The sequence below is a fragment of the Prunus mume genome, linkage group LG7 (genome assembly GCF_029339155.1).
Source record: "Prunus mume cultivar Tortuosa linkage group LG7, ASM2933915v1, whole genome shotgun sequence".
Classification (NCBI taxonomy): Eukaryota; Viridiplantae; Streptophyta; class Magnoliopsida; order Rosales; family Rosaceae; genus Prunus; species Prunus mume.
The window spans coordinates 1,700,065-1,722,311 of NC_142704.1; the positions used below are offsets into that span (position 1 = coordinate 1,700,065).

The 22,247-nt window shown below is 36.4% G+C and overlaps 2 protein-coding genes across 3 annotated transcripts; both read right to left on the minus strand.

Moving 5' to 3' along the window:
• Positions 1-5,508: 5,508 nt before the first annotated feature.
• SR (serine racemase) lies at positions 5,509-8,154 on the minus strand. 2 transcript variants are annotated; one of them, XM_008240643.2, is made up of 7 exons: positions 8,007-8,154; positions 7,432-7,644; positions 7,259-7,345; positions 6,942-7,172; positions 6,305-6,381; positions 5,990-6,176; positions 5,509-5,868 (listed from the first exon to the last, which is right to left on the minus strand). In XM_008240643.2, exons 2-7 carry the CDS (start codon positions 7,605-7,607, stop codon positions 5,622-5,624), a joined length of 1,005 nt encoding a protein of 334 aa, XP_008238865.1. In that variant the 5' UTR covers positions 7,608-7,644; positions 8,007-8,154; the 3' UTR covers positions 5,509-5,621. The 2 variants fall into 2 exon arrangements, with proteins under 2 accessions (XP_008238865.1, XP_008238866.1); XM_008240644.2 differs by having other exon boundaries at positions 7,432-7,607; positions 8,007-8,108.
• Positions 8,155-10,257: 2,103 nt separating this feature from the next.
• On the minus strand, positions 10,258-12,521 carry LOC103337503 (putative CoA ligase CCL9). Its single transcript, XM_089041437.1, has 4 exons — positions 12,215-12,521; positions 11,060-12,104; positions 10,867-10,970; positions 10,258-10,775 (listed from the first exon to the last, which is right to left on the minus strand). The coding sequence occupies exons 1-4, from the start codon at positions 12,413-12,415 to the stop codon at positions 10,557-10,559; spliced, it is 1,569 nt and encodes a 522-aa protein (XP_088897563.1). The 5' UTR covers positions 12,416-12,521; the 3' UTR covers positions 10,258-10,556.
• Positions 12,522-22,247: the final 9,726 nt, after the last annotated feature.

Here is a 22,247-nt window from a genome sequence, read left to right on the forward strand (position 1 = left end):
ATAATTGGAATTTGGTTGTTACACTTGCTTTTTAAAATTAAATGATCGACGACATTTTATAAAAATAATTAACATAAAAAATGGTTGACCACGCAATAATAAAAGATCAAAATAAAAATTGTTGACCCCATTGGTTGGCTGGATTTGCTGTATGTGTTTCTAACCTAGAGAGAGAAATTATTTTATTTTATTTTATTTTTTAATAAAGGAAGCAGCTAGGAGGGAGAGGAGAGTATCATTATAAAAAAAAAATTTAGAAATTAAAAAAAATTAATTTTTTTAAATGCTTTTTTAAAGTAAAAATATATATAAAAACTGAGGGCTTAAAACACAAACAGCAAATCATTGCAACTTATTTTCCTAACGCGCAATGCGACCTATTTGCATGTACCACGTGAGAAATATATATCTAATAAATAAAAAAACACATATCTTTTAGTTTATATTAACATTCACCATTGTCTTCAATAAGTTTTTTTTTTTTACCTGTTACACATCTGTTTATTATTCCATTATTTAATAATGAGCCTTTTTTTTCTATCAAGTAGTGTGTGTGTAATTTAATTTTTATTTTTTGATCATGGAAAATCAAGACAAGCATTTATTCCGTTAAGTTTTTTTGGTTGTTGCTAAAGTTAAAAAGGGAGATGAGGTTTTTTTCACACACGCTATAAAGGTGTTATAGGGATTCAAACATGAGACAGGTGATATGCAAATTCAATGTTATTTTTCACTAGACTAAACCCTCATTAGCATTTATTCCGTTGAGTTTGATTTCCTATAAATTCCTTTCCGTGAACCAAACGCTTAAAACAAAACGTGCATAATATGAGAATGAGAGAGTGAAGCATGTAATAAATGGAAGGATAGCTTTGGATAATTGCATTGGCTTGTAAAATTACTTAATTCAGCAAAACAAGCACCTTCCGGTATTTGCGGCAGCAATCATGTGCCTTTAATCTCAGAATCACATCACTGCACCACTTCCCCCTTAATTATTAGCACACGATACGACGTGCCAGCTCTTGTCGTTTAATAATGTCTTAATTTTTCGTGAAAATCTCGTGAGACAAGCCGTGAGTCTCTCTGTGACTTGTTTTAGCCTTTTTTTTCTTTTTTTTCTTTTTTCTGACCAAAGTTAGGAAGAGAATGGAGAAACTCACACATGTGGATATTATGGAGACTTGAATCCAAAATCACTTAAGAGCAAACTAAGGACGCCAATCCAACTAACACCTCATTAATTTTAGCCTTCTTCTTTGACATGTATAGTTTTTGTCATGGTCAGTTTCACTTTTACCTCCTCCAAATAGCAAAATCAATGCCCTAACCTTTATTTTGTTCTTCAAATTCTATTACATGAAAAAAAAAAAATTCCAAAAGGAAAAAGTTTGGTTCTAAAACATTTTCCAAGTAATTTACTTTGTCATTTGTGCTACTTTTTTTTTTTTTTTTTTTCCTTTGGCCACCTCTATGATGCTTTATTATTTATTAAACCCTAATTGTAGTATTGTTTTGAGTTTAAGGTAAGTTACACTTGAGACATACAAGCATTAGCATCCAATGGTGGACCCACTTTAAGTCTTAAGGCCAGGGGTTCATGGCTCCAAAAGCTTTTAAAACTCCATTAAACAAAGGGAAGTAATGTAAAGGAATACTTCCACATCTTTTATTTGTGTTTCATGTTTTGGCTCTCCCTCACTTATTCTTGGCATCAAAAGAGGAGTGAAGCTCCAAATCCAATAGCCCTTTTGTTTACTTTTTGTTTGTCAAGACAAATATCGATCATGAAATTCAAATATGTTTGTTGACTATGAACTAAGTAACTATAGTTATTTATTGACTCTTGTGTTTTCAGCAATATTTCTTTCATTGATAGACCATGATACGTAAATCACGCATTTATTCAAAAATGTGATGTTGCCGAGTGCGTTCAAGTTTAAGTTTACAGTATTCTTTGGACTATAAAAATTTCAAACTGACGTCAATGTAAAATTAATTAAAACCAATCATTTGAACAATAGTAGTACTGCTATTTATGTTACCATACGGCCATTGACTCATGGCATGCCTGCACCCTTCTTTCTCGTTGGACTTTAATTTTTGTTTTTCTCCTTCCTTGCGACTGTATTTTTATGCGTCTGCCGTCTCATTCATTATCAAAACACCTGCAAACAAGGGCAGTCAAGTCATTTGTCCATCCTTTGAGTCCCTTCTTTTTTACCTTCTTAATTAGTTGAGAAAAAAGTCATCTTTGAAATAATTAAATAAATTTAAAAAAAGGCCAAAGAGATTGAAACTTCTTATGAAGTTAACCAACATCCAGTTGTTCTCCATCAACCTACAGCATGTGATCAATCAAAATATTCAAAGGTTTTGAAATACACCAACCACCCCCACTCGGTTTCCTTTCCCTCTCTCTAGATTGTGTTTTTGAATATTAAGAATCGACAAACACCTAATTAATATTGGTGCATCTGGGAAAATTTACTAATAATGTATAAAAAAATAATTATTGCACATGATTAGAAACACAAGTTGTTAAATGTGTGGACCAAATATTTATTTATTTATTAATATTCCAGTTGCTTGCAGCTTATATTATTATGATATTCTATGATTGCCTTTTATGTTTTGGCTTGATGAGAGTCATCTTCTTTCATCGTCCAATTTGGATGTGACATCAGAACTGGACATTGTTTAAGCATCAAGGGTCCTCCTCCCATACAAAGCTTCCAAGCAAGACACTCTAAAAAGGGATTTGAGTAATTTTAAAGGAATGGAGAGAGAGAGAGAGAGAGGAGCCTCATGATTTTGATTTTTGAATTAAGACACATCGCATTGATCAGAATTCAAAAGTGAACCAAAACGCATTTCATCTTCAACAAACAGGTGTCAAAATGTTACTAAATCTAACATGATCAGGCACTAAAAAGTGAAAGAGTCAACAGACTTTCGACAAAGCCCTCACATTTCATATAGAACTTAGGACAAGGTGGGCCCTCCAGAGCTTGGATTTTTTTCTTCTTCCTTCCTAAGTAGGAGAAACCCTCGGGGAGAAACACCTTGTTGCGGGTATAGTACTATTTTGCTGTCTCTCTTGACTAATAACGCTATAACATACGTGATAATTTTTTCACAGAGTATAGTATTATTGACGGAAGATAGTAAAATAGAGCTAGGGTTTTCCTCTCTATGATGGTTTTGCAATTAAATTGATTCCCTCAACACCACCATACCACATCATTTCACCTTTTTCTTTCTAACTTTCTCTTCTGATTTTATCCATTTTTCTTATCTGAATTTGGACATTGTGAAGGTTAAGAACATATTTAAATGCCAGAGCTTAAGTTGATGAACTCAGCCAACAAAATGGGACAAAAAATCTGAAAATAAAATAAAATTTTGGGACTTGTTTAAAATTATTAATCCTGAAAATTTTGGAACAATAACTATTTTGTATGTTAATTATATGAGTTAGTTTTTGGGTTAATGATAGGGTACGAGATTATCTGTCTTCATCAAAGTGGATATGAGAGGAAGAACGTTCAACGTTTGGTTAAACTTTAGAAAGCAAGAAGAGCTCCTTCCTTGGGTTGGGTTGGTAGCGACCATCAAGGTAGCGTACAGAAACAGCTTGCAAGTGGTTCCACCAATACATAAAATATGAAAGTGACTTTACATTGAAAAGATATTAATCTACCCAAAAACAAATAGAGGTGTACATTATGTAAAAAGCAGCTATTTGGACCACCTCAATTTATCATTGAGTGAACAATCTCTTCATTAGAGTTAAGAATCATAAGTTTCGTCGACGGGGTCTAGTCTAGTGAAAAAGATACGAATAGTGGTAATGTTTATACTTAGGGCGTTAATGTGTGTGTTTCGAGTGGTAGTGTTGCGCTTGGAATAGTAACGTATTTGTTTGAAGACCTAAACTATCATTCCTAGAGGTAAGAGAGTAATGCGCTAATTGAACGATGTGAAACTGCGTTCGCAGTGAGTACTGCACCCCCGAAAAACTAGTTAATAATGGCAATTCCTGGTGAATTACTTGAGTGTTGGCAAAGCAATTAACATTTTTAAGCCACGACTTGTGGTCGTGTGGCCACCTAATTGATATGTTGAGTATTTGTAGAATAGTAATCGCTGCATACAAATATTATGTGTATTTTAGTTCTACATGGCAATGTGACATGAGATTTTTCATCCTCTTGTACGTGGAAACAAATATATGTGTGGTGCACCAAAGCTGCTCCTGTCGCTTCGTTATTAATGTGTGAATTTAATGAAGAGAGACTGTCAAATCCACATGTCGATGTCCCAACCACAATTTCTTCATCCCACCCTCTGAACCAGAATTCAGAGCAGGAAGAAGACGACATCTCTCAACCATTCTTCAAACTTCAAACAGCAGGTAGACATGGATATACATACGGTTCTTACGGGAAAAGATATATTCATATTGGTTCCTGATTGGCTAAACACAGAATTTTAATCTGATGGCTCTGGCTTTTTAATAGAGAACCACCACAATTGGCCCATGAATACGACATTGATGCATTAGTAAAAAATTCTGAACCACAGAGTCACACAGAAACATGAGACTGGAACCATTATAAGTTTGAGTCTCAAGTTCAAATCTCATCAACGGCAGTTGTTATATCCAGAAAGAAAAAGGAAAAAAAAACATTGTACAAGACTGAACAATGGCTTCCACACCAAGTTATTTAGCAAAAGTTTGTCCTTCTAGGGTCCGATTTAACTCATTAAATTTTGGACCATTCACGTCTCAGTGGTCCCAAATGCTGGTAAATAAGTTAGCTCATTTAATTGCTAGCGGTGCTCTGCTTAACCATAGCACATCAAACTTGCCTAGTTTGCCAAGCCATATAGTACAGTGGATCAATGAATAGCAGACTGATCACTGAAATATCACAAATTGCTACAGAAACAATGGAACTGCTAGAATTGGATGCCTTTCGTGTCCTTCCTTTCCCAGTATTAAATGTAAGAACTGAGAAAAAAATCTAGCAAAGAAATTCTTACCACCTAGAAAGTTTGTCAATAAGTCTTAAAATTATATTTGGTTTTTATAAATCCTTTCATCCACACCATGAAAGTGACGGAGTGAGTTTGATTTGGTGTTTGTTTTTGTTTCTCCAAATTTCATTGGGCCAAGCTCAGGCGAGCTAGGCCTTGCTTTTAGCTTCTTGAGGCCCATGAATATAACCCAAGGATTTTCTCCAAACTGTGAATATATAACAAGCATTTTTTCTCCCTTTCAGTCCTCAACTTTATTGGGCAAGGATTGCATTCAAGCATATATACTATGTCTCTCAAAAGTTAGCGCTATAAATTCCTATCCGAGTCTTGCCTATTTAAGGAATATAGAGGAGGTATGCGTCCTCTCAGCCACCTTGACTAATCACAGATCAGCTTGAAAGTACCCCACATCCCCCCATCAGTTTATTATGAAGAGAAGAATCAAAAGGATTGAACAGGAAGTTCTAAGCAAACAATGAGTGAAATAAGTACATACTAAAAGAGGACAGCTTGTAAAATGTCTCAAGGTATCAAGGGAAAGAGAGAGTTCACAGACAGACAAGAACAAAGTTACTTCATTTTCGGTAGGCATCCCATAGGATGCCTAGATCTACATTACCTCCAGAAAGTATAATTCCTATGTTGCTGCAATCCTTCCAAGCAGAGTTTTTCTTGAAACTATCGGACAATACAGCAGCAAGGCCTATTGCTCCGCTAGGTTCTACTACAACCTTCAGAATCTCATAACAGAGTTTCATGGCGTGTATTATCTCCTTGTCCTCCACTGTTATGATGCCATCGACAAGATCTCTTACTACGGGCCTGGGTGAAGTGAAAGAAAGATTGAGTTACTTAAGGCAAATTGCCAAAAACATGTAAAGCTCATTTGATACTGAGCTAGGCAAGATAAATACGATTTAGATAAAATGAGATTTTCCTTTACCAGGTAAGATCTCCAAGAAAGGCTCGAAGACCATCTGCTACAGTGTTGGTCTCGGGCAATGTTATTATCCTCCCAGCTGCTTTGGATTGAGCTGCATCGTTGGCTCCCTCAGGCTCAGCAGCTAAAACTCGAATTGCAGGGTTGATGGACTTGGCAGCCAAAGCCACACCTGATATCAAGCCACCTCCTACGCACCCACCCACAAACACACATATATCAATGCCAGAAAACAAAGCTCAGAAGTCAACAACAAAAATGTGAAGGAACAATAGTGGACTAATTTTAAAAATGATGATTAAATGTAACTGAACCAACCACTTATGGGAACTATAATAGTGTCTAACTGTGGAACTTGTTGCTCCAGAAGCTCCAATGATATGGTACCCTGCCCACTGCAAGAACATTTAAACATGCCATAAAGGCCCTAACTCCATTAGGTATGCTAATGTATGGTACTGTCCTCACATTACTTTAATAGGAACTATGATATTGTAAAACAGTATCTAATGCATTCACCTACAAGGAAGAAGTTTCGTTAATGCATCTGAATTGTTTAAGTATTATGAATTAGGCTAGGTAATACTAATCAAGGAGTAGCCGAGGTGATATTATAATATATACATCACCATAAAATTCAAGGCAGCATCTATGATTGTATTTTCAAGAAAATATGGTAACCATGACATACATATCGATCAACAGTTTACAACTCATAATATGATTTCGGTTTGGTCATTCTTTAGGTAAACACACGCACACCCTCACAGTAAAGCAACCTTTTTATGTTGTCTTATTTTGTATCAACACAGTAGACTCTGAAGATACATCCTAAGTTTCAATAATATTGATACAAAACAAGGTCACCTTTATGCAAAAGATTTCTACTCTTCCCTCATCAAGGGCCAAAATTCCAAACATATGCATTTAAAACAAATGAAAGTTGCATGTGTACCTTATTATGCGCCTATCGTTATAAGGATGTAGAAGAACTGCGCCAGTTTCTTGCAACACCTTGGCTGCAGTACTTTCCCTTGACTGCATTGTGGGCTCACTCCAGATAACCTGACCACCGTAACGAATGACATTCTCAACTTTGCATTTCGGAGCATTTTTTGGTATAACTATGTATGCAGGGATTCCACGTAGTTTTGCAGCCAAAGACAATGCTGCAGCATGGTTACCACTGAATTTGGAGGACAATATCACGTGGTAATCCCACAAACTGGTCAAAGGAAATACCCACGAAAGACAAATGAGCCAAAAGCAAACCTGCTGTGTGTTACAACCCCTTTAACAGCCTGATCATCATCGAGTGAAAATACAGCATTGCAAGCGCCTCTGAATTTGAAAGCACCACTGCATAGCCACATAATAAGAAGTCTTACTGGCTGAGGAAAACTAAATGAAGTCCAAACCAATCTAGGAAAGAAGTAAACACTAACCCCTTTTGAAAACATTCACATTTGAAAAACAGCTGCCTTCCTGCAAGAGCATTCAAAGATTCAGAGGACAAGACAGGAGTTTGGTGGACGAATGGCTTGATGCGTGCTTGTGCTTCCCTTATAGAGGAAATATCAGCAGCATATTTTACCTCCCTCATTTGACTCTCTGCTTCCATCTTTATACCACCAATAACAAAAACTTGATTTTTTTAACTGGGTAAGAAACAATCACACTGAACTTTTAGCAACACGTTCAACAATCTAAGAATTTAAAGAGATATTCAAAAGTTCTCATAAATCAATCAGAAAAATTTTAAATTTTGAAGAACATGCAATGAACTAAAATGAATCACACCCATTAATTCCTGGGTGTTAAAGATTATGCTTTAAAGCCTCTTTTTCAATCTTACTTCCCACAAATCACTTCAATTTTTCTGTAGCAATGAAGTGTTCAATGGGTTTTTGCATTTTCATCATAATCTGAAGCAGAAATAATTATATAGACTTCGATAATTCATCAAAGAGAGAAGACACAAGGAAAGAACTTTTGAGAATTTCAACTTTCAAGAACTTACACTGTTGAGCGAATAACCAAAACGCCAAATTTCCCAGCTGATTTTTTTTGTTCTGCTCCGCTATTTTACCAGTAAGCAACGGCAACGGGCATCAAATCATCTTATAAAAGAAAAACGACAAGTAAAGTCGCGTCGTGTGGTGAGGGCAACTGGTGGAGTCGAGAAAACGACCAAAATTAGCCTACGTTTATGAGTGTGACTGATACAAACTGAACCCTAAACCCTAGGTTTTCTACGGCCCCAGGCAAATATTCTCGTGTCCCTTTATACAAATTAAACAAATAAATAAATAAATTATCAATTAATTAATTTTATTAAAATTATAAGAATTTACAAAAGATAAGGAAGAACACTTTGGGGCCTCATTAATTTAAAACCTTGTTTGGGGAAAACCCAATGAGACAAAACCCCAAACGAGGGAAAAAGAGTACCCTGGATTGTAAATATTGCATTAAAAAACGAAAACTACATATTTGAGTTTACATGCTTCCTCCCGAATCTCCATAAGCATTTCTTGATTTGATCAATTTTCTTTTCATCCATCCACAATTAATTGAAGCAAAGAATCATCACATGTACCTACAAAATAAAAATAGCAATGAAATCTGAACCACAAAACATAATTTAAAATGTCTTCTTGTTGCACTTTTAGATGCAAAATCATCAATTATACTATCATATTTAATATTTTCTAACATATCATTTTCAATGAATAATATGCTAATCCATTTAGCCTATCTTGAGTCATGGTGGTCCGCAAGTAAGATTTCAATAATTTTAATTTAGAAAAACTTCTTTTAATAGATGTCACAATCACAGGTACAGTCAATAATACCCTATAAGCAATCATTACATTAGGAAACATATCCACACTCTTTACAAACTCAAGAATTTTAATGGATGTCCATAGTTTATCTGTTTCATATGCTTCTTTTGGTAACATCACTTGCAACACCTGTAATTCTGAAAATAAGTCTCTTGCATCAACATCAGAAACATCACCATGTTTTAAAGCATTTTCAAGATTCACACAAAAACTTTTCAATTCATTATCATCAAACGAAGTCAACTTTGTAGCATCAAATAAGAACCCAAAAATAGATTCAAAACAATGCAATTGTTCAAACCTATTCTTCAATTCATCAAGAGCAATATCCATTATAACAAGAAAATAATCAGTTCTAAATGATTCTTCAGCTGATTGTTGTTCCGCAAAAGAGTACCCCGGATTGTAAACATTGCATTAAAAACAAATTGCTTGCGTTGCGTTATGAACTGAGAAGGTTGAAGGGTTTTTCCTTCTTTTTGCGGCTAAGAGTCTGTTTTGATTCCCTATATTTATTGATTTGTTTTATATTATATTTTATAATTAATAAGGGACTTCCTTACTCAATACGTTTCTTCTTGAGATTGAGTATATAAAGACTGATTGGATTAATTGGCTTCCCTTTTCATTGACAGGTACAGGCGACAACTTCTTTTGTTTTAATTTTTTTTCATACACATATATACATAGGCTTAAAAAAAAATTTAGGCCCCTCTCAGCTATGGGCCCCGGGCTGTAGCCCTAGCAACCCTGGCCCAAGGCCTCTTGCATACCTTCACACATTATTTATTTTATTCGCTAAATTACTTTAGAAGACTATCAATTATTTTAGCATATTATTTTAGAATATGTATCAAACCGATAAGATTTCAAATCTGTATGAAACGCCACATTAATCTTGAAAAATTCATTCTCGCAAAAATTTAGTCGTCATCCAATTTTCCCCAAATGTACAAATGCATTGCTCTCGCTTCTTTCAGATTTGAGACTTAAGTACTATAAAACCATTTATAATACAATTCCAATATTAAAATTAGAAAGGTCAAGAGCACTGATAATTATAATACGTAAAATCTATAATTAATCACCCATCTAACTTCCAACAGACTTGCGTACTAACTTTCAACGGACTTTTCCTCACAAATATGTAGAGATCCTCTTACACATTTCTAAATGAATCCTTCCTATGGCAGGACTCTAGAAATGTTTTGTCAATATCCAGACATGGTCAAACTCAGTCAAATCCATGCAGATGTCATAATGAAACAAATGGGCATAGAAAAAAAAATAGACGACAATCTCAAACACGATTATTTCATGTGCGACGGTCCCCACAAGGTCAGGTAGGCAGGGGAATCCATGCATTAAAATTTGCAATTGAACTTGGTGCGCCATGATCTACTAGACAAAGGCAGACCTAAAAGATGAATAATTGATGGTATGGTCGTCGACTAACATTTAACTATTTATCATTACAAACCCAGAACGAATCAAACAACAAAGTTTGTCAAATAAAAAAATAAGAGATAAAAAGTACACAACAGCTTCTGCGTTTCTATGGTAGGGCCCTCAGTTTATCACTTCTTCTTCTCCACTTCTACTACTAATACTACTACCAACATGACTTATGGCATCGTGAAAAGAAAACAAACACGTGCCCATGATTGTAGACAGCTTTAGTCACCATTAGGAAACTTGCAGGACTCTTTTAGGAATTACGAAAATTAAGCACCAAACTTGGGAACCTTGGCAGTGGAGATTTGTGCAAGGAAATGCTCGGCCACAATTCGACGTTGGATTTTCCCGGTTGCAGTTTTAGGAAGAGAGTCAGTAATGAACGCCTTCTTGGGTACTTTGAAAGAAGCCAGATTCTTCTTGCAAAATCGCAGCACTTCTTCCTCGTCTATGCTTGTGCCTTTTCTTGGGATTACGGCACAGTTAATCTGCAGATTACCACATAATACATAAATAATTAAGAACAATTACAAACCAGAAACACGAATACGAATAATATCATATAATGTAGGCACCTACCTCTTCACCATATTTATCATCAGGAACTCCAAAGGAAACGCCTTGCTCAATTTCTGGATGTGACACAAGCACTGCATCTACTTCAATGGGTGATATCTTCTCCCCTGAGACAATCAAACAAACAAATTGTGAGCTAAACTTATCTCACGCATTTTATCAAACACTTGGGCTTCAGTTTCTATTAGTTCATTACCTCCGCGGTTAATTAGCTCCTTGATCCGACCCACGAGGCTCAAATACCCATCAGAATCCAAAACGCCGATATCTCCAGTATGAAACCACCCGAACAAGAAAGCCGCTTTGTTGGCTTCTGGGTTGTTTTTATACCCCTTAGTCACATTGGGTCCTCTGATACACACCTCGCCGTTCACGCCCTCTGGCTGAACCAAACCCTTATCGTCCAAAATCGCCAGCTCCTGACCCACGGCTCGCCCGACCGACCCGGGCTTGTGGGGCCCGTCTTCGGGCAACGGGTTCGAACACATCAAATGGGTCGCCTCTGTCATCGCATAAGCCTCCAAGACCGGCGCGCCAAACGACTCTTCCAGCCGCGCCAATATTGACGGAGCCAACGAAGAGCTGCAGCTCCGAATGAAACGGAGCTTCGGGTATTTCGGTTCGGGTTTGCTGTCATGGCGGTCGAGGATGATCTGGTGGATGGTGGGTACCGCGGTATACCACGTGGCATTGTACGAAAGCATGTCGGCCCAAAATGTGGAGGCAGAGAATCGGCCAGCGGCTGGGAGAGTCACGGCGGCTCCGGCGACAAGTGAACTCAGTAACCCGGCGATTAGCCCGTGCACGTGGAACAGAGGGAGGACGATGACGGTCGAGTCAGACTCTCTGAGTTTGTAGACCGATTTGATGTTCTGGACCGACGAGGCCAAATTGAGCTGGGTCAAGGGCACTCCCTTGGGTCGGCTCGTGGTGCCGGACGTGTGGAGGAAGAGTGCCACGTCGGAAGCGTCGTTGACGAGTTGCGAGACCGAGTCGGGGCTCGACTCGGTGGCGGGAGAGAGAGTCACGTGGCTGGTGGCGCCGGCCAGCTTGGCGGTCACGTGAGGGATGTTGAGCTTGGTGGCCGCCGCTTTAACCGCTTGAATCGGAACCTCCGGCGTGATCAGAAGCTTCGATTCTGAGTCGGAGAGGTAGAACTCGAACTCCTCAGCCGTATAAGCCGGGTTCAGCGGCGCCGCCGTTGCTCGGCACCGAATCACCGCCAAAAACATCACGACAAGCTACAGAAACAAACACAATCTTATTTAATTTTTTTTATATGAAAAACTTGAATTGGTTCCCGAGAAAGTTGAGGAAGGTGAATGGAAAAGAAAATGTTGCAATACAATACCTCAACGGTGTTGGGGAAGGTGAGCGCGACGGTGTCGTTTGGGCCAATTCCAGAGGCGATTAAGTGAGAGGCGGCGTGATCGACGAGCTCCTGCAGTCGAGCGTGGGTCAAATCGAATTTTCCAGAAACGGAAAGCGCACGGCGGTTCGGAAATTCCGAGGCCACCTTCTTCAACAAACCTGTTAGAGTTTGATTTTCCATTTTTTCAACAAGAGAAAATTTTGAGAAAAATAAATAATGGTTTGAGGAGGCAGAAGAAATAAATTTTTTTTTTTTGGTCTGAAGGAGGCAGAAGAAATAATGGTTTGAGAAGGAAGAAGAAATGAGGTTTGAATTTATAGGATTGTGGAGAGGTTGGGTGGGGTTGGGTGGGATGTGGTGGCGGCAGGAACCGGGAAGATGACAGTAGACACGTGTCGCACTGACGACGGTCAGTTTGAGTGTGCCGCACCTCGAGAGGTGCAGTTCCACGTATCTTCACCGTGTCGTTTTGCATGACACGTCATCGAGTTGCTGGAGTGGGAGACGTGTTTGGGCCCACCGATGGGATCGTTTAGGAGTGACAATGGGTGAAATCGGGATGGATATACCACTATAGAGAAATTTGGTATCCTATTCAAATAATGGATTCAAAAATTTTGATTTTTCTTAAAAATAAGGAATTTTTAAATCTATTTTTAATATTTAAAAATTTGTTTAGTATGCAACTTGAAAAATATTTTCAAATATTAAAAATTTGAGAACTTGCGGATTGTTAAAAAAAACTGAAAAAACATATATATTTTCTGGTTTTAATAATTATGGTGTTTTTGAGTTGTTTTTGAGTTTGAGTTTTTAAAAATAGAGCTACTAAACATGTTTTCTTTGTTTTGGACTGAAATTCTGTTTTTGAGTTTAAAAAGTTAGATTCAAGTTGAATATCAAACAGACCCTAACATTCCCATACCCGTTAAGCTTTTTTTTCCATCTTGCCTACATAATTGCAATATTCATATCGAGGATTCCTCATTCTCATATTCATTGGGAAATGGGTTCTCCAACCCATCTCATTATAAAAGAAAAAATCACTAAAAAAAGAAATAAAACAAGATATATATATATATATATATATACTAGTCTCTACGCTTCCGTGCTTATGATTTATTATCTGAATTTTCTTTTAATTTTAATTTTTTAATATGTAAAAGTGTGAATTTACCATATTATCCTCATTTAATTAATAAATTCAATTCTTAATGTTTGTATTAACCAATGGTATTTCCTAGTATTTTGAATGTTTTATCATTCTCTGCCTTTTGTTTTACATATATAGATAATATATATATATATATATATAAATCATAAAATTTTTTACATATTGACCGGAAGTTAACTAAATATATAAGTAGTGTAGCTTAAGATTCGTATAAATTATATAAATATATACCATAATATTAGGAAATATAAAATTTAGTCAGCACAATCACTTCAATATCATATTTATATATACTATAATATATATATATATATATATTTATATATATATAATGAGATTCTTCAAATAATTTTATTTGAGGAACACCCTTTAAGGTTCTCTGTGAATTTTTTTTCAACGATCCAAACCGTCTATTTTTAAAGTCTAAATTTAGAGATCTTCCTTGCAAAAAATTAGACTAATTGGAAACTGTTTCGACATCTAATTGTGTCCTACAAAATCAATAAATACGATGTTTCAAGAAAGTACTAAAATTTGAATAATTTAATTGAGTGGTCAAATGATATCGGATTCAAGTTATTTTTTATGTAGAAATAATCTTTGAATGAATATCTACAAAATAAATGTTTGGATTAATGAAATACAATACGGAATGAGTCCTATAGATGTTTAGATATATATATATATATTCTAAACAGGGAGAGTTCGGGTCTGGAATTAAAATACAATCCTCACCTTGCCCCGCCCTTCCTTGGACACCATACCCAAAAAATTCTCTATATCCGTCCTTATACCCATTTTTTATTATAGAGATTTTCTATTTAAACCTCGCACTTCTTTTTGTTCATCCCAATACTTAAATCATTAAGCTGTAAGTTTTATTATTGTGTAAAAAGATAAAAAAATGTCATCCAACTTAATACTTAATCCTAGTACATCTATACACACATCCCACCACTCTCCATATTAAGTTTTAGAAAAATATAAACTCCTCTACATCATATTGCCAAATTATTCTTCACTTTTAAAGACGTAGAACATTGACGAGCCTACCTCTTTAAAATCTGCATGGGAGTTGATGGAAAAGTTCGTTGATTGTTTGGCTGTAATGATCTTATTATCTTCCCTTTGTTGATTGTTTGGCTATTGATTGTTATTTATTTATTTATTTATTTATTTCTTTTGCACTCTTGGTTATTAATTGCTTGGTTGTTTTTATTTTTTATTTAAAATTTATACCTGATGTTTTGGTTCTAGAATGTATTTGAATTACAGAACTGTAGGGTGCTTGTGATGGAATCGGTGGAGGTATTTGCTATTGCATTTGTCTTGGTTTTGTTTACAACATGCTATGGGACCAACTCTATAACGAACAACTTCCAATGGCTTCCCGAACATTCTCTTTTATTGCTATTGCATTTGTATTGGTTTTGTTTATAACATGATATGAGACGTGATAATAAGAAAACCAATGGCTTCTTGACCATTATGTTTTAATTATCACATTTAATTGGAGTGCAGAAACATGATAATAAGAAAACCAATTGGACCCAAGACAGAATTGAAAGGCGTATAAGATACTGCAACTAAACAAGATCCAAAATTGTTTGTAATTTGTTTCTCAGAAGAAATATAGGATAAACTAAGAGAAGTGTAGGATTTAAATAAAAAATCTATTTTTCTATCTTTCATACTTGAGTTATTGGAGTCAAATTCCTACAAAGACCTTTACCCGCAAAGAAAATTGTCATCTCTAAATTTGGTAGGATACATAGAAGGCGGATGGAGAGTCCGAAAGGGTCGTTGGGTTATGAGTTCGCTGGTGTTGTGGGCCAGCCCATAAGACATACGTGATGCTTCAGAACTCTATCAAGTGTTTTACGTTAATTTTGCTTCTATCTCTTTTTCTTAATCTTGATGCTCCAATACGTATTTGACTCAAATTTGGTGTTTTCGAGTTTTGAGACGGTCGTGGTAGGGCTCACGCATCTCTTGTGGTCCAAGACTCGCCCATTTGGGCTTTTGAATTAAATTCAACCACATATTTGGGTTTGGAAATGAAGGAAAAATTATACAGTGTACAAATATTGTGGCTCATTATATTTGACCGACGTACAGGATTTGGTGTTATAATTTTTATTTATTATTATTTTTTTTATAAGATCCAATATAGGTTTCGCCCCGAGGATGCGGGAACATGAACAAAAGACCGTAGGAGTTGGGACCAGCCCTCGCTTCGCTCATGCGTAACCGCGTGAAGCAAGCGTGGAATATCCGAGTTGAGGGCAACCTCATGTTCCAAGTGTCCAAAAGCTTAAAGCCGTCAAACCAGAATTCAACTACACTGGAATGGATGGTACAAAGTCCTCCAGCTTTTCATACTTTTGGAGTAACTTTCAGCTATCAAGGAAACCGTGAAGTAAAAGAAGAAAAGATAGACCACTAATACTAAGAACCTAATAGAACAGGCAATGCCCATGCCTTTCTTGGTTGGACCAGCCCACCGTCGATTTACGTCTACCTGAATTGGGAGAGCAAGCACAAGTCTCTTTTTATTTTATTTTTTTATACCCTTCATTGGAACTTTAAAAATTCTTCATACTGAACGGGAGCTAATAGATTTGTATTTGTTGAATCTTCCTTACCAAGACCCCGAATGGGGTTTTTTTTTGGGTATTTAACCGACATACAAAAAATGATACAAACTATGTCTTGCTAACATCAAGATTTCTTTTCCAAGATTCAATTTTAAGAATAGGGAAAACTTTACCCCCAAACCCTTTTAACAAATTCGTGCAGTTCATAGATCTTCAATGAAAATAAATCAGATGAGTTCAGCAACAACAAAAAAAAAGGTCTGGCACCGCAAAAATTTCTATCAAACAAGTACAGGGTCAAGTGTCTCATGGTCTCATTTGCTGCCATAACTTGTCGTCGTTCGAGTTTTACTTCATTTAAATAACTCATTTGCATGCGAATGACCAAGATAAATCACCATATAGAATAGCACACATACAGATCTACATTGCCCCTCTTAAATGTGTTATATTTTGTAAGCCTAACCAATGCGTAAAGATTGCGTAATCATTTCTGAATTAGAATAGAATGCAAAGATCCGGAATGTCTTCACTTTTACTATAATTGATTTAATTATAGTATGGTAGTAATGAAATACGGTCACAAGGTACTATATCTTTCCACACGTTACAACATGAGTGTATGATATGGTTCATATTTTCCACTTTTAAGATATAGCAGTAATAAATATTCACTTATTACAACACGTGAGAAAATTAATTATATCAAGTGAACACACAAGAAAAGAAAATATATAGAGATATATATATATATATATATATATATATACTCTCTACTACGGACGTCCATATTTTTTCTAACTTCCGGACTACTTGTCTTTTGCCTTCTTTGTGCTAATAAATCAACCTAGACACTTCTATCACTTTTCTTGATAAAGGTCGAATAGAAACCATGCTCTGCCAATACTTAAAAGTCAAACATCACCTCTAGATTGGGCTTTTCCTTCATTGGTGGACTATAGAGAGAATTTGGAGGCTGTTATGTGTGCTTTAGTGCATTTTTTTCAATGATAAAGAAGAGAGATGCAGAAAACAAAATGGAAATGGTTTCCTTTCCATTGAATGAATGAATTCATTCTGATCATGTGAAAAAACAAAACGAGTCCGGACATTAAGCAGTTCCGGACGTCCGCACTAAAGAATAGTCATATATATATGAAAAATATGACATACAAGGGCGGAACCGAAAATTTTTCAATGGGTGGCCTAGCTAAAGTTATTAGCTCAAAATTTAATGATTATTTCTTTTGGTACTTACAATTTCTATAGTTTTTCTAGAAATAAAAGTAAACATTAAATCATATAAACCAAGCTAGTTCATAGCTCCATAGACTAATTTTCAATAAGTTTTAACATAAACCAAATAGGGTTTAACACCATAGTGGATTGAACATCTAAGACTTTTTACCTAAATTGACCTTAGGTTCCTTCATGCATTCATATCATGCATGAAAAGTTGTTTTATGTAAAAATATTAACTAAGTATGAAAAATGGGTTTTCGGAATAATCATTTTCTCAAGATAATTTTTGGCGGCTTTTATTCCTCACACATCAAATAAGAAAACTTGATTTTATGGGGTTTTAGTATGAAGTATATATTGATTTAATGAGCCATCATTTTTAGCCTAAATCGTATTTTGCACTAAAACCGATTTTTCATATTTTGATTTGGTGAGAATTTGATTTTCTAGTATTCTTATTTGAATCCAAATGGGGGGTACTTCCTTATTTACATTGTAAACTTAAGTAAATTGAGTAATATAAAAATAAATAAAAGTAAAATGACAAAGACATTTAGTTAAATGTTGAAAATGGAAATAAGGTAATCTGTACAACGACTGGGCTAATATTGAAATATAAGGTTAAATATATAGGTTATATATATATATATATTTTTTTCTTAAAAAACCATATTGGGCTACAACCCACTATAGCCCTTAGTGTGGTTCTGCCCTTAAGAACATAGCATCTGTTCTTCGCTGATGGCTTGGTTATCTTTTGCAAAGTTGATGAATATGAGGCTAGATGTTTGAAAAATATTTTAGTATGCTATGAGAAAGGATCAGGTCAATGCATTAATTTTGATAAAAGTTCCTTCTTGTTTGGGAAGAAATTTCCTGCACGTGTTCTTAAGTGTTTAGCCTAAAGGAATATAATGTTGGTCATACGTTAATTCAAGCTCTATTTTGGGAATTAATTTATTAAATAAATATATAAATAGTGTACATGCCATGCCAAATCAGTAATACATTTTTCCTATGCCAATCACCTACCAAGCTCATATGAACCCAAGTCATGTGGTTTACAGGGGGCTTGCATGAGGGATTGTGGTGTGGAATGTTACAGAGGTCCGTATGCCCACTAAGCTCTTGGATAATGAAGACTTTGGGCTAACTACTTGGGAGCACCAAAGTCCAAGCCCATTACTTAGAGTTCTCCAATGTGGGTGAGCAAATGAGATATTTTTCAAGCACTTTCTTTTACTCATAGGAAATAGTCATTTTTCAAATGCCTAGCTTTACCCATTGGAAAGAAGCCATTTTCCAGCACTCCCAATTACCCGTTGGAAAGAAGCCATTTCCAGCGCTTCCTTTTACCCATAGGAAATAATCAGTTTATGGTACCTAGCTTCACATGTTGGAAAATAGCATGCCCTATGCTTCATTTTAGCCACTAGAAATAGGCTGGTTCCAACATCTCCCTTTACCTATTGGAAATAAAGGAAAACCCCTACCTTTCTATAAATTGGGAGGCATTTCTTAGCCTAAAATAAACCCATCTTGGTTGTTGCAAGCTTCTCAACAACCATGAGAACTCACCATTTCTTCAGCCGCTGCAAGCATTCCAGGAGCTTCTAATTTTTCTTCAGCCAACACTCCCTCACTTAGCTACTGCAAGCATCCCAGCAGCCACCAACCTCCATAAAGCATCACCTAGCTCCAAGCTTTTCCTTCCTTTCAAGCTTTAAACACCATAGCCTTCAAACCTCAAGATTTTCCTTCCATCCTCATTCTCTTGAAACTCTTAAATCCATAAAGCATCACCTAGCTCCAAGCTTTTCCTTCCTTCCAAGGTTTAAACACCATAGCCTTCAAACCTCAAGCTTTTCCTTCCATCCTCATTCTCTTGAAACTCTTAAATCCCCAATAGCCATAGCCACACACAACAAATTATCAACACCAAACTCAAACATATCCAACACCAAGCCAAGCACATGCATTCTCATTTGCTAAACTTGTGGGTCTTTAGCTCCCACACTCCAAGGCTCTCATGCCAAGCTCATATAATCTCATATCAACATTAGCAAGTCATCTTCAACTCTTCGTCGAGCTGCCGGAAACATCAACACAAAACACGTAGCTGCTGGAAGAAGAACAAAGTACTCTCTTGGGACTTGCTTCTCCTTCAGGATACTTTGGGCCTAATTCTTCTAACTTCAAACAAAGGGGCAACGAAGTCTTCATTCATCACTCTATGGCGATCCAAGAATCAACAAAGCCCGAATGAGCCTTCGGACGAAAAAGACCCCAACAGTAAGCAAGTGGGAGAAATCTTACGAGTATAGCAAAACGATGGTTTCAAAAGATATTTAGGACTTAATGCTGATTTGGTTGTGTCAAAACAGCGGGTTTTTGAGGATGTACGCAAGAAAATTAATGCAAAACTTATGGCTTGGTATGAACAATACTTATCTCAGGCTGGGAAGGAAGTTTTGATCAAAGCAGTAACTATGGCTATGCCTAATTATGCTATGTCCTGTTCTAAGTTACCCATTAATTTAATGCAAGGAGATTGAAAGGGAGATCATTAATTATTGGTGGAAGGAGCATAAGGAACATAAAGGCATCCACTGGGTTGGATGGCAACGTCTCTGTATGATGAAAGAGGTAAGAGGCATAGGTTTTCGAGATCTTATGTGCTTCAACTTGGCCATGCTTGGAAAAATTGGCTGGTGGATTATTAAACATCTAGAGTTCTTGCTGGTTACTACCTTCCGGGACAAGTAATTTAGGTCTTCGGATTTTATGAGCGTTGTTGGTAGCCGTGGGACATCTGGGGGTTGGAAGGGCATTTTGCAAGGACGAAAAATATTAGAGGTAGGTATGAGATGACGTATAGGTAACAGACATCATGTTCGCATTTGTCTAGATAACTGGGTGCCCAAACCTTTAACTTTCAAGATTTACTCTAGACACCCAAATATGCCGATTTTGGTGCAGGGGCTTATTGACGATCAAACAAAGATGTAGAATTAAGATCTTATTTTGTGTTGTTTCAATAGTGGGGAAGCCCAGACTATACTATCCTTACCTATTAGTAGGTGGGGTTGTGATGACAAACTAATGTGGCATTTCACAGCGCACGATGGTTACTCAATTCGTACCGACTATGAACTTACTCTAAACTTATGGAAAAATGGTGAGTTGGGGGAGGAAAGTTGAGGGAGAATTGCAGCCATGGAAATGATCAGAAGAAATTCTGGAAGAGCATATGGAGATTGTAATGTGAGAAATTTACCTTTGCCAATGCATGATTGTGTTGAGCTTTCTGAAGATAACAACCAGAGGAGAACAACTTGAGCAATTTATCTTAGTCTCACCTTGAGCTTGGGTAATTACATTACATGCCCTATTACAAAGTTGATAAGAAAAGCCAGAAGAAAAACTTAACTAGAATATGACTCAATAAATATTCACGCCGTAAATGACGCGCCGTAAAGACTTGATTTTCTTATAGTGATTTACAGAGAAAGAAGAAGTATTCTTGATTCTTGAATAAATCTGTTACTTTTTCATTCATCATGATCTATTATACAGAAGTCTTGGTTTTTTTTTTAATAGTATTTCTTTTCTACCAATTAACTTCCAAATAGCATAACTGCATAACTGCTCATCTAACTAAAGATTAGATAATGCATCACTTTACAATCTTTGCCCGTCCAGTCTTCCATACAAATTTGGTAGGTTGTAAACAACTTTTATTCTTACAATTACCAAACATATTTAGTTCACTCCTAATATCTTAGAAAAATATATTTATTCTATTGAAGTGCTATTTTTACCATAGACAACATCTTAGTTCCAACAATCATTAGATATTTTATATTCTTGTAACATATCATACAAACTCATAAATTATTATTTGAACATATAAAAACACGACTTATATGATATGCTTGTTCATATTTTTTGTGTTTTTGACATAAACACTTTATTGTGATTGTTGATGCGAAAAAGTGGTTTGGCACTTTTGGGATCAACTTAGTGATGTCTGGGCCTTCGGGATGTCCTGGGCTTCGGTGGAGCATGATCCTGCAAAACAAGGGTCCACTTAGTAAGTCCTAGGGCACCGGTGTGGTACCGGCCGAAGGTTGTCCAATACTTAAGTAAGTACGGATTTAGTAAGTGAATTAAACAAATCTTGAGCATGTATGCCGAAAGTTCAGATTTCCTCCATTTTGGGACTTGTGCCCCTTTTTATAAACCTTGGGAGGTGTGCAAGTTGCGTAGAATTTTGATGTGGAACTGTTGACATTCGCTGTGGACGCTCACGTGTCCAGTGGGCAATTTGTGCATCTAATAGTGTGATTGGCAAGGTGTAAAGGGCTTCCCTACCGATGCCAGGTTTTGCCCACGTGTCCAGCTATTATTGGTCGTTGGTTATGGTATAAACAGGAGTCCATCAAGTCTCTAAGTGAGAGAGCCTCTCAGTTGGGACTTGCTTAATCCCTCGGTGCACGCTAGGTGCCATCAAGATCATGTTGCCATTCGGTAGATTTGGTGAAGACGTGGAGCCAAGTGTGCTCCATGGGGAAGCACAATCCTTGTGTTTGGTGAGATGTGGGCAGTCCAAAGGTCACATGATCTCACCAAGCCATCAGGCATCCGCTTGATTCTTTCGGCCATTTCCGTGTATGGTCTCCCTGTTCACCTGTTTTACGTTTATTCCTATGATGGTAGAGTAAAGTTCCCTATTGCCTCGAAAACCATTGACTAGTCAACAAGTCAACTTTCTTTGGTGTGCGAAAGCGTGCCACTGTTAGCAATGAAAATCCTAGTAGACTTCTTAAAAATAGATAACTTGCGCCCTAAGTTATTGATTTCTAAACAAAGCGATTGTGAATTTGAGTGAGGAATATCTCAAAAGTAAGTTCTTTTCTTGCTTAAGACTGGTGAGGACTTTACAATTGTTCATAGTATAAAAACTGGTAGTTTTGGCCAGAATAAATGATAAGAAAAC

Excerpts from the sequence above, each read along its gene's own strand:
- LOC103337503 (XM_089041437.1), bottom strand. The coding sequence starts at position 12,415 with ATGGAAAATCAAACTCTAACAGGTTTGTTGAAGAAGGTGGCCTCGGAA. Across the intron at positions 12,105-12,214 it reads CCTTCCCCAACACCGTTGAG|CTTGTCGTGATGTTTTTGGC; the intron begins GTATTGTATTGC and ends TTGTTTCTGTAG. Across the intron at positions 10,776-10,866 it reads ATGATAAATATGGTGAAGAG|ATTAACTGTGCCGTAATCCC; the intron begins GTAGGTGCCTAC and ends GGTAATCTGCAG.
- SR (XM_008240643.2), bottom strand. The coding sequence starts at position 7,607 with ATGGAAGCAGAGAGTCAAATGAGGGAGGTAAAATATGCTGCTGATATT. Across the intron at positions 7,346-7,431 it reads TGTGAATGTTTTCAAAAGGG|TGGTGCTTTCAAATTCAGAG; the intron begins GTTAGTGTTTAC and ends GTGGCTATGCAG. Across the intron at positions 6,177-6,304 it reads TATTATAGTTCCCATAAGTG|GAGGTGGCTTGATATCAGGT; the intron begins GTTGGTTCAGTT and ends GTGGGTGCGTAG.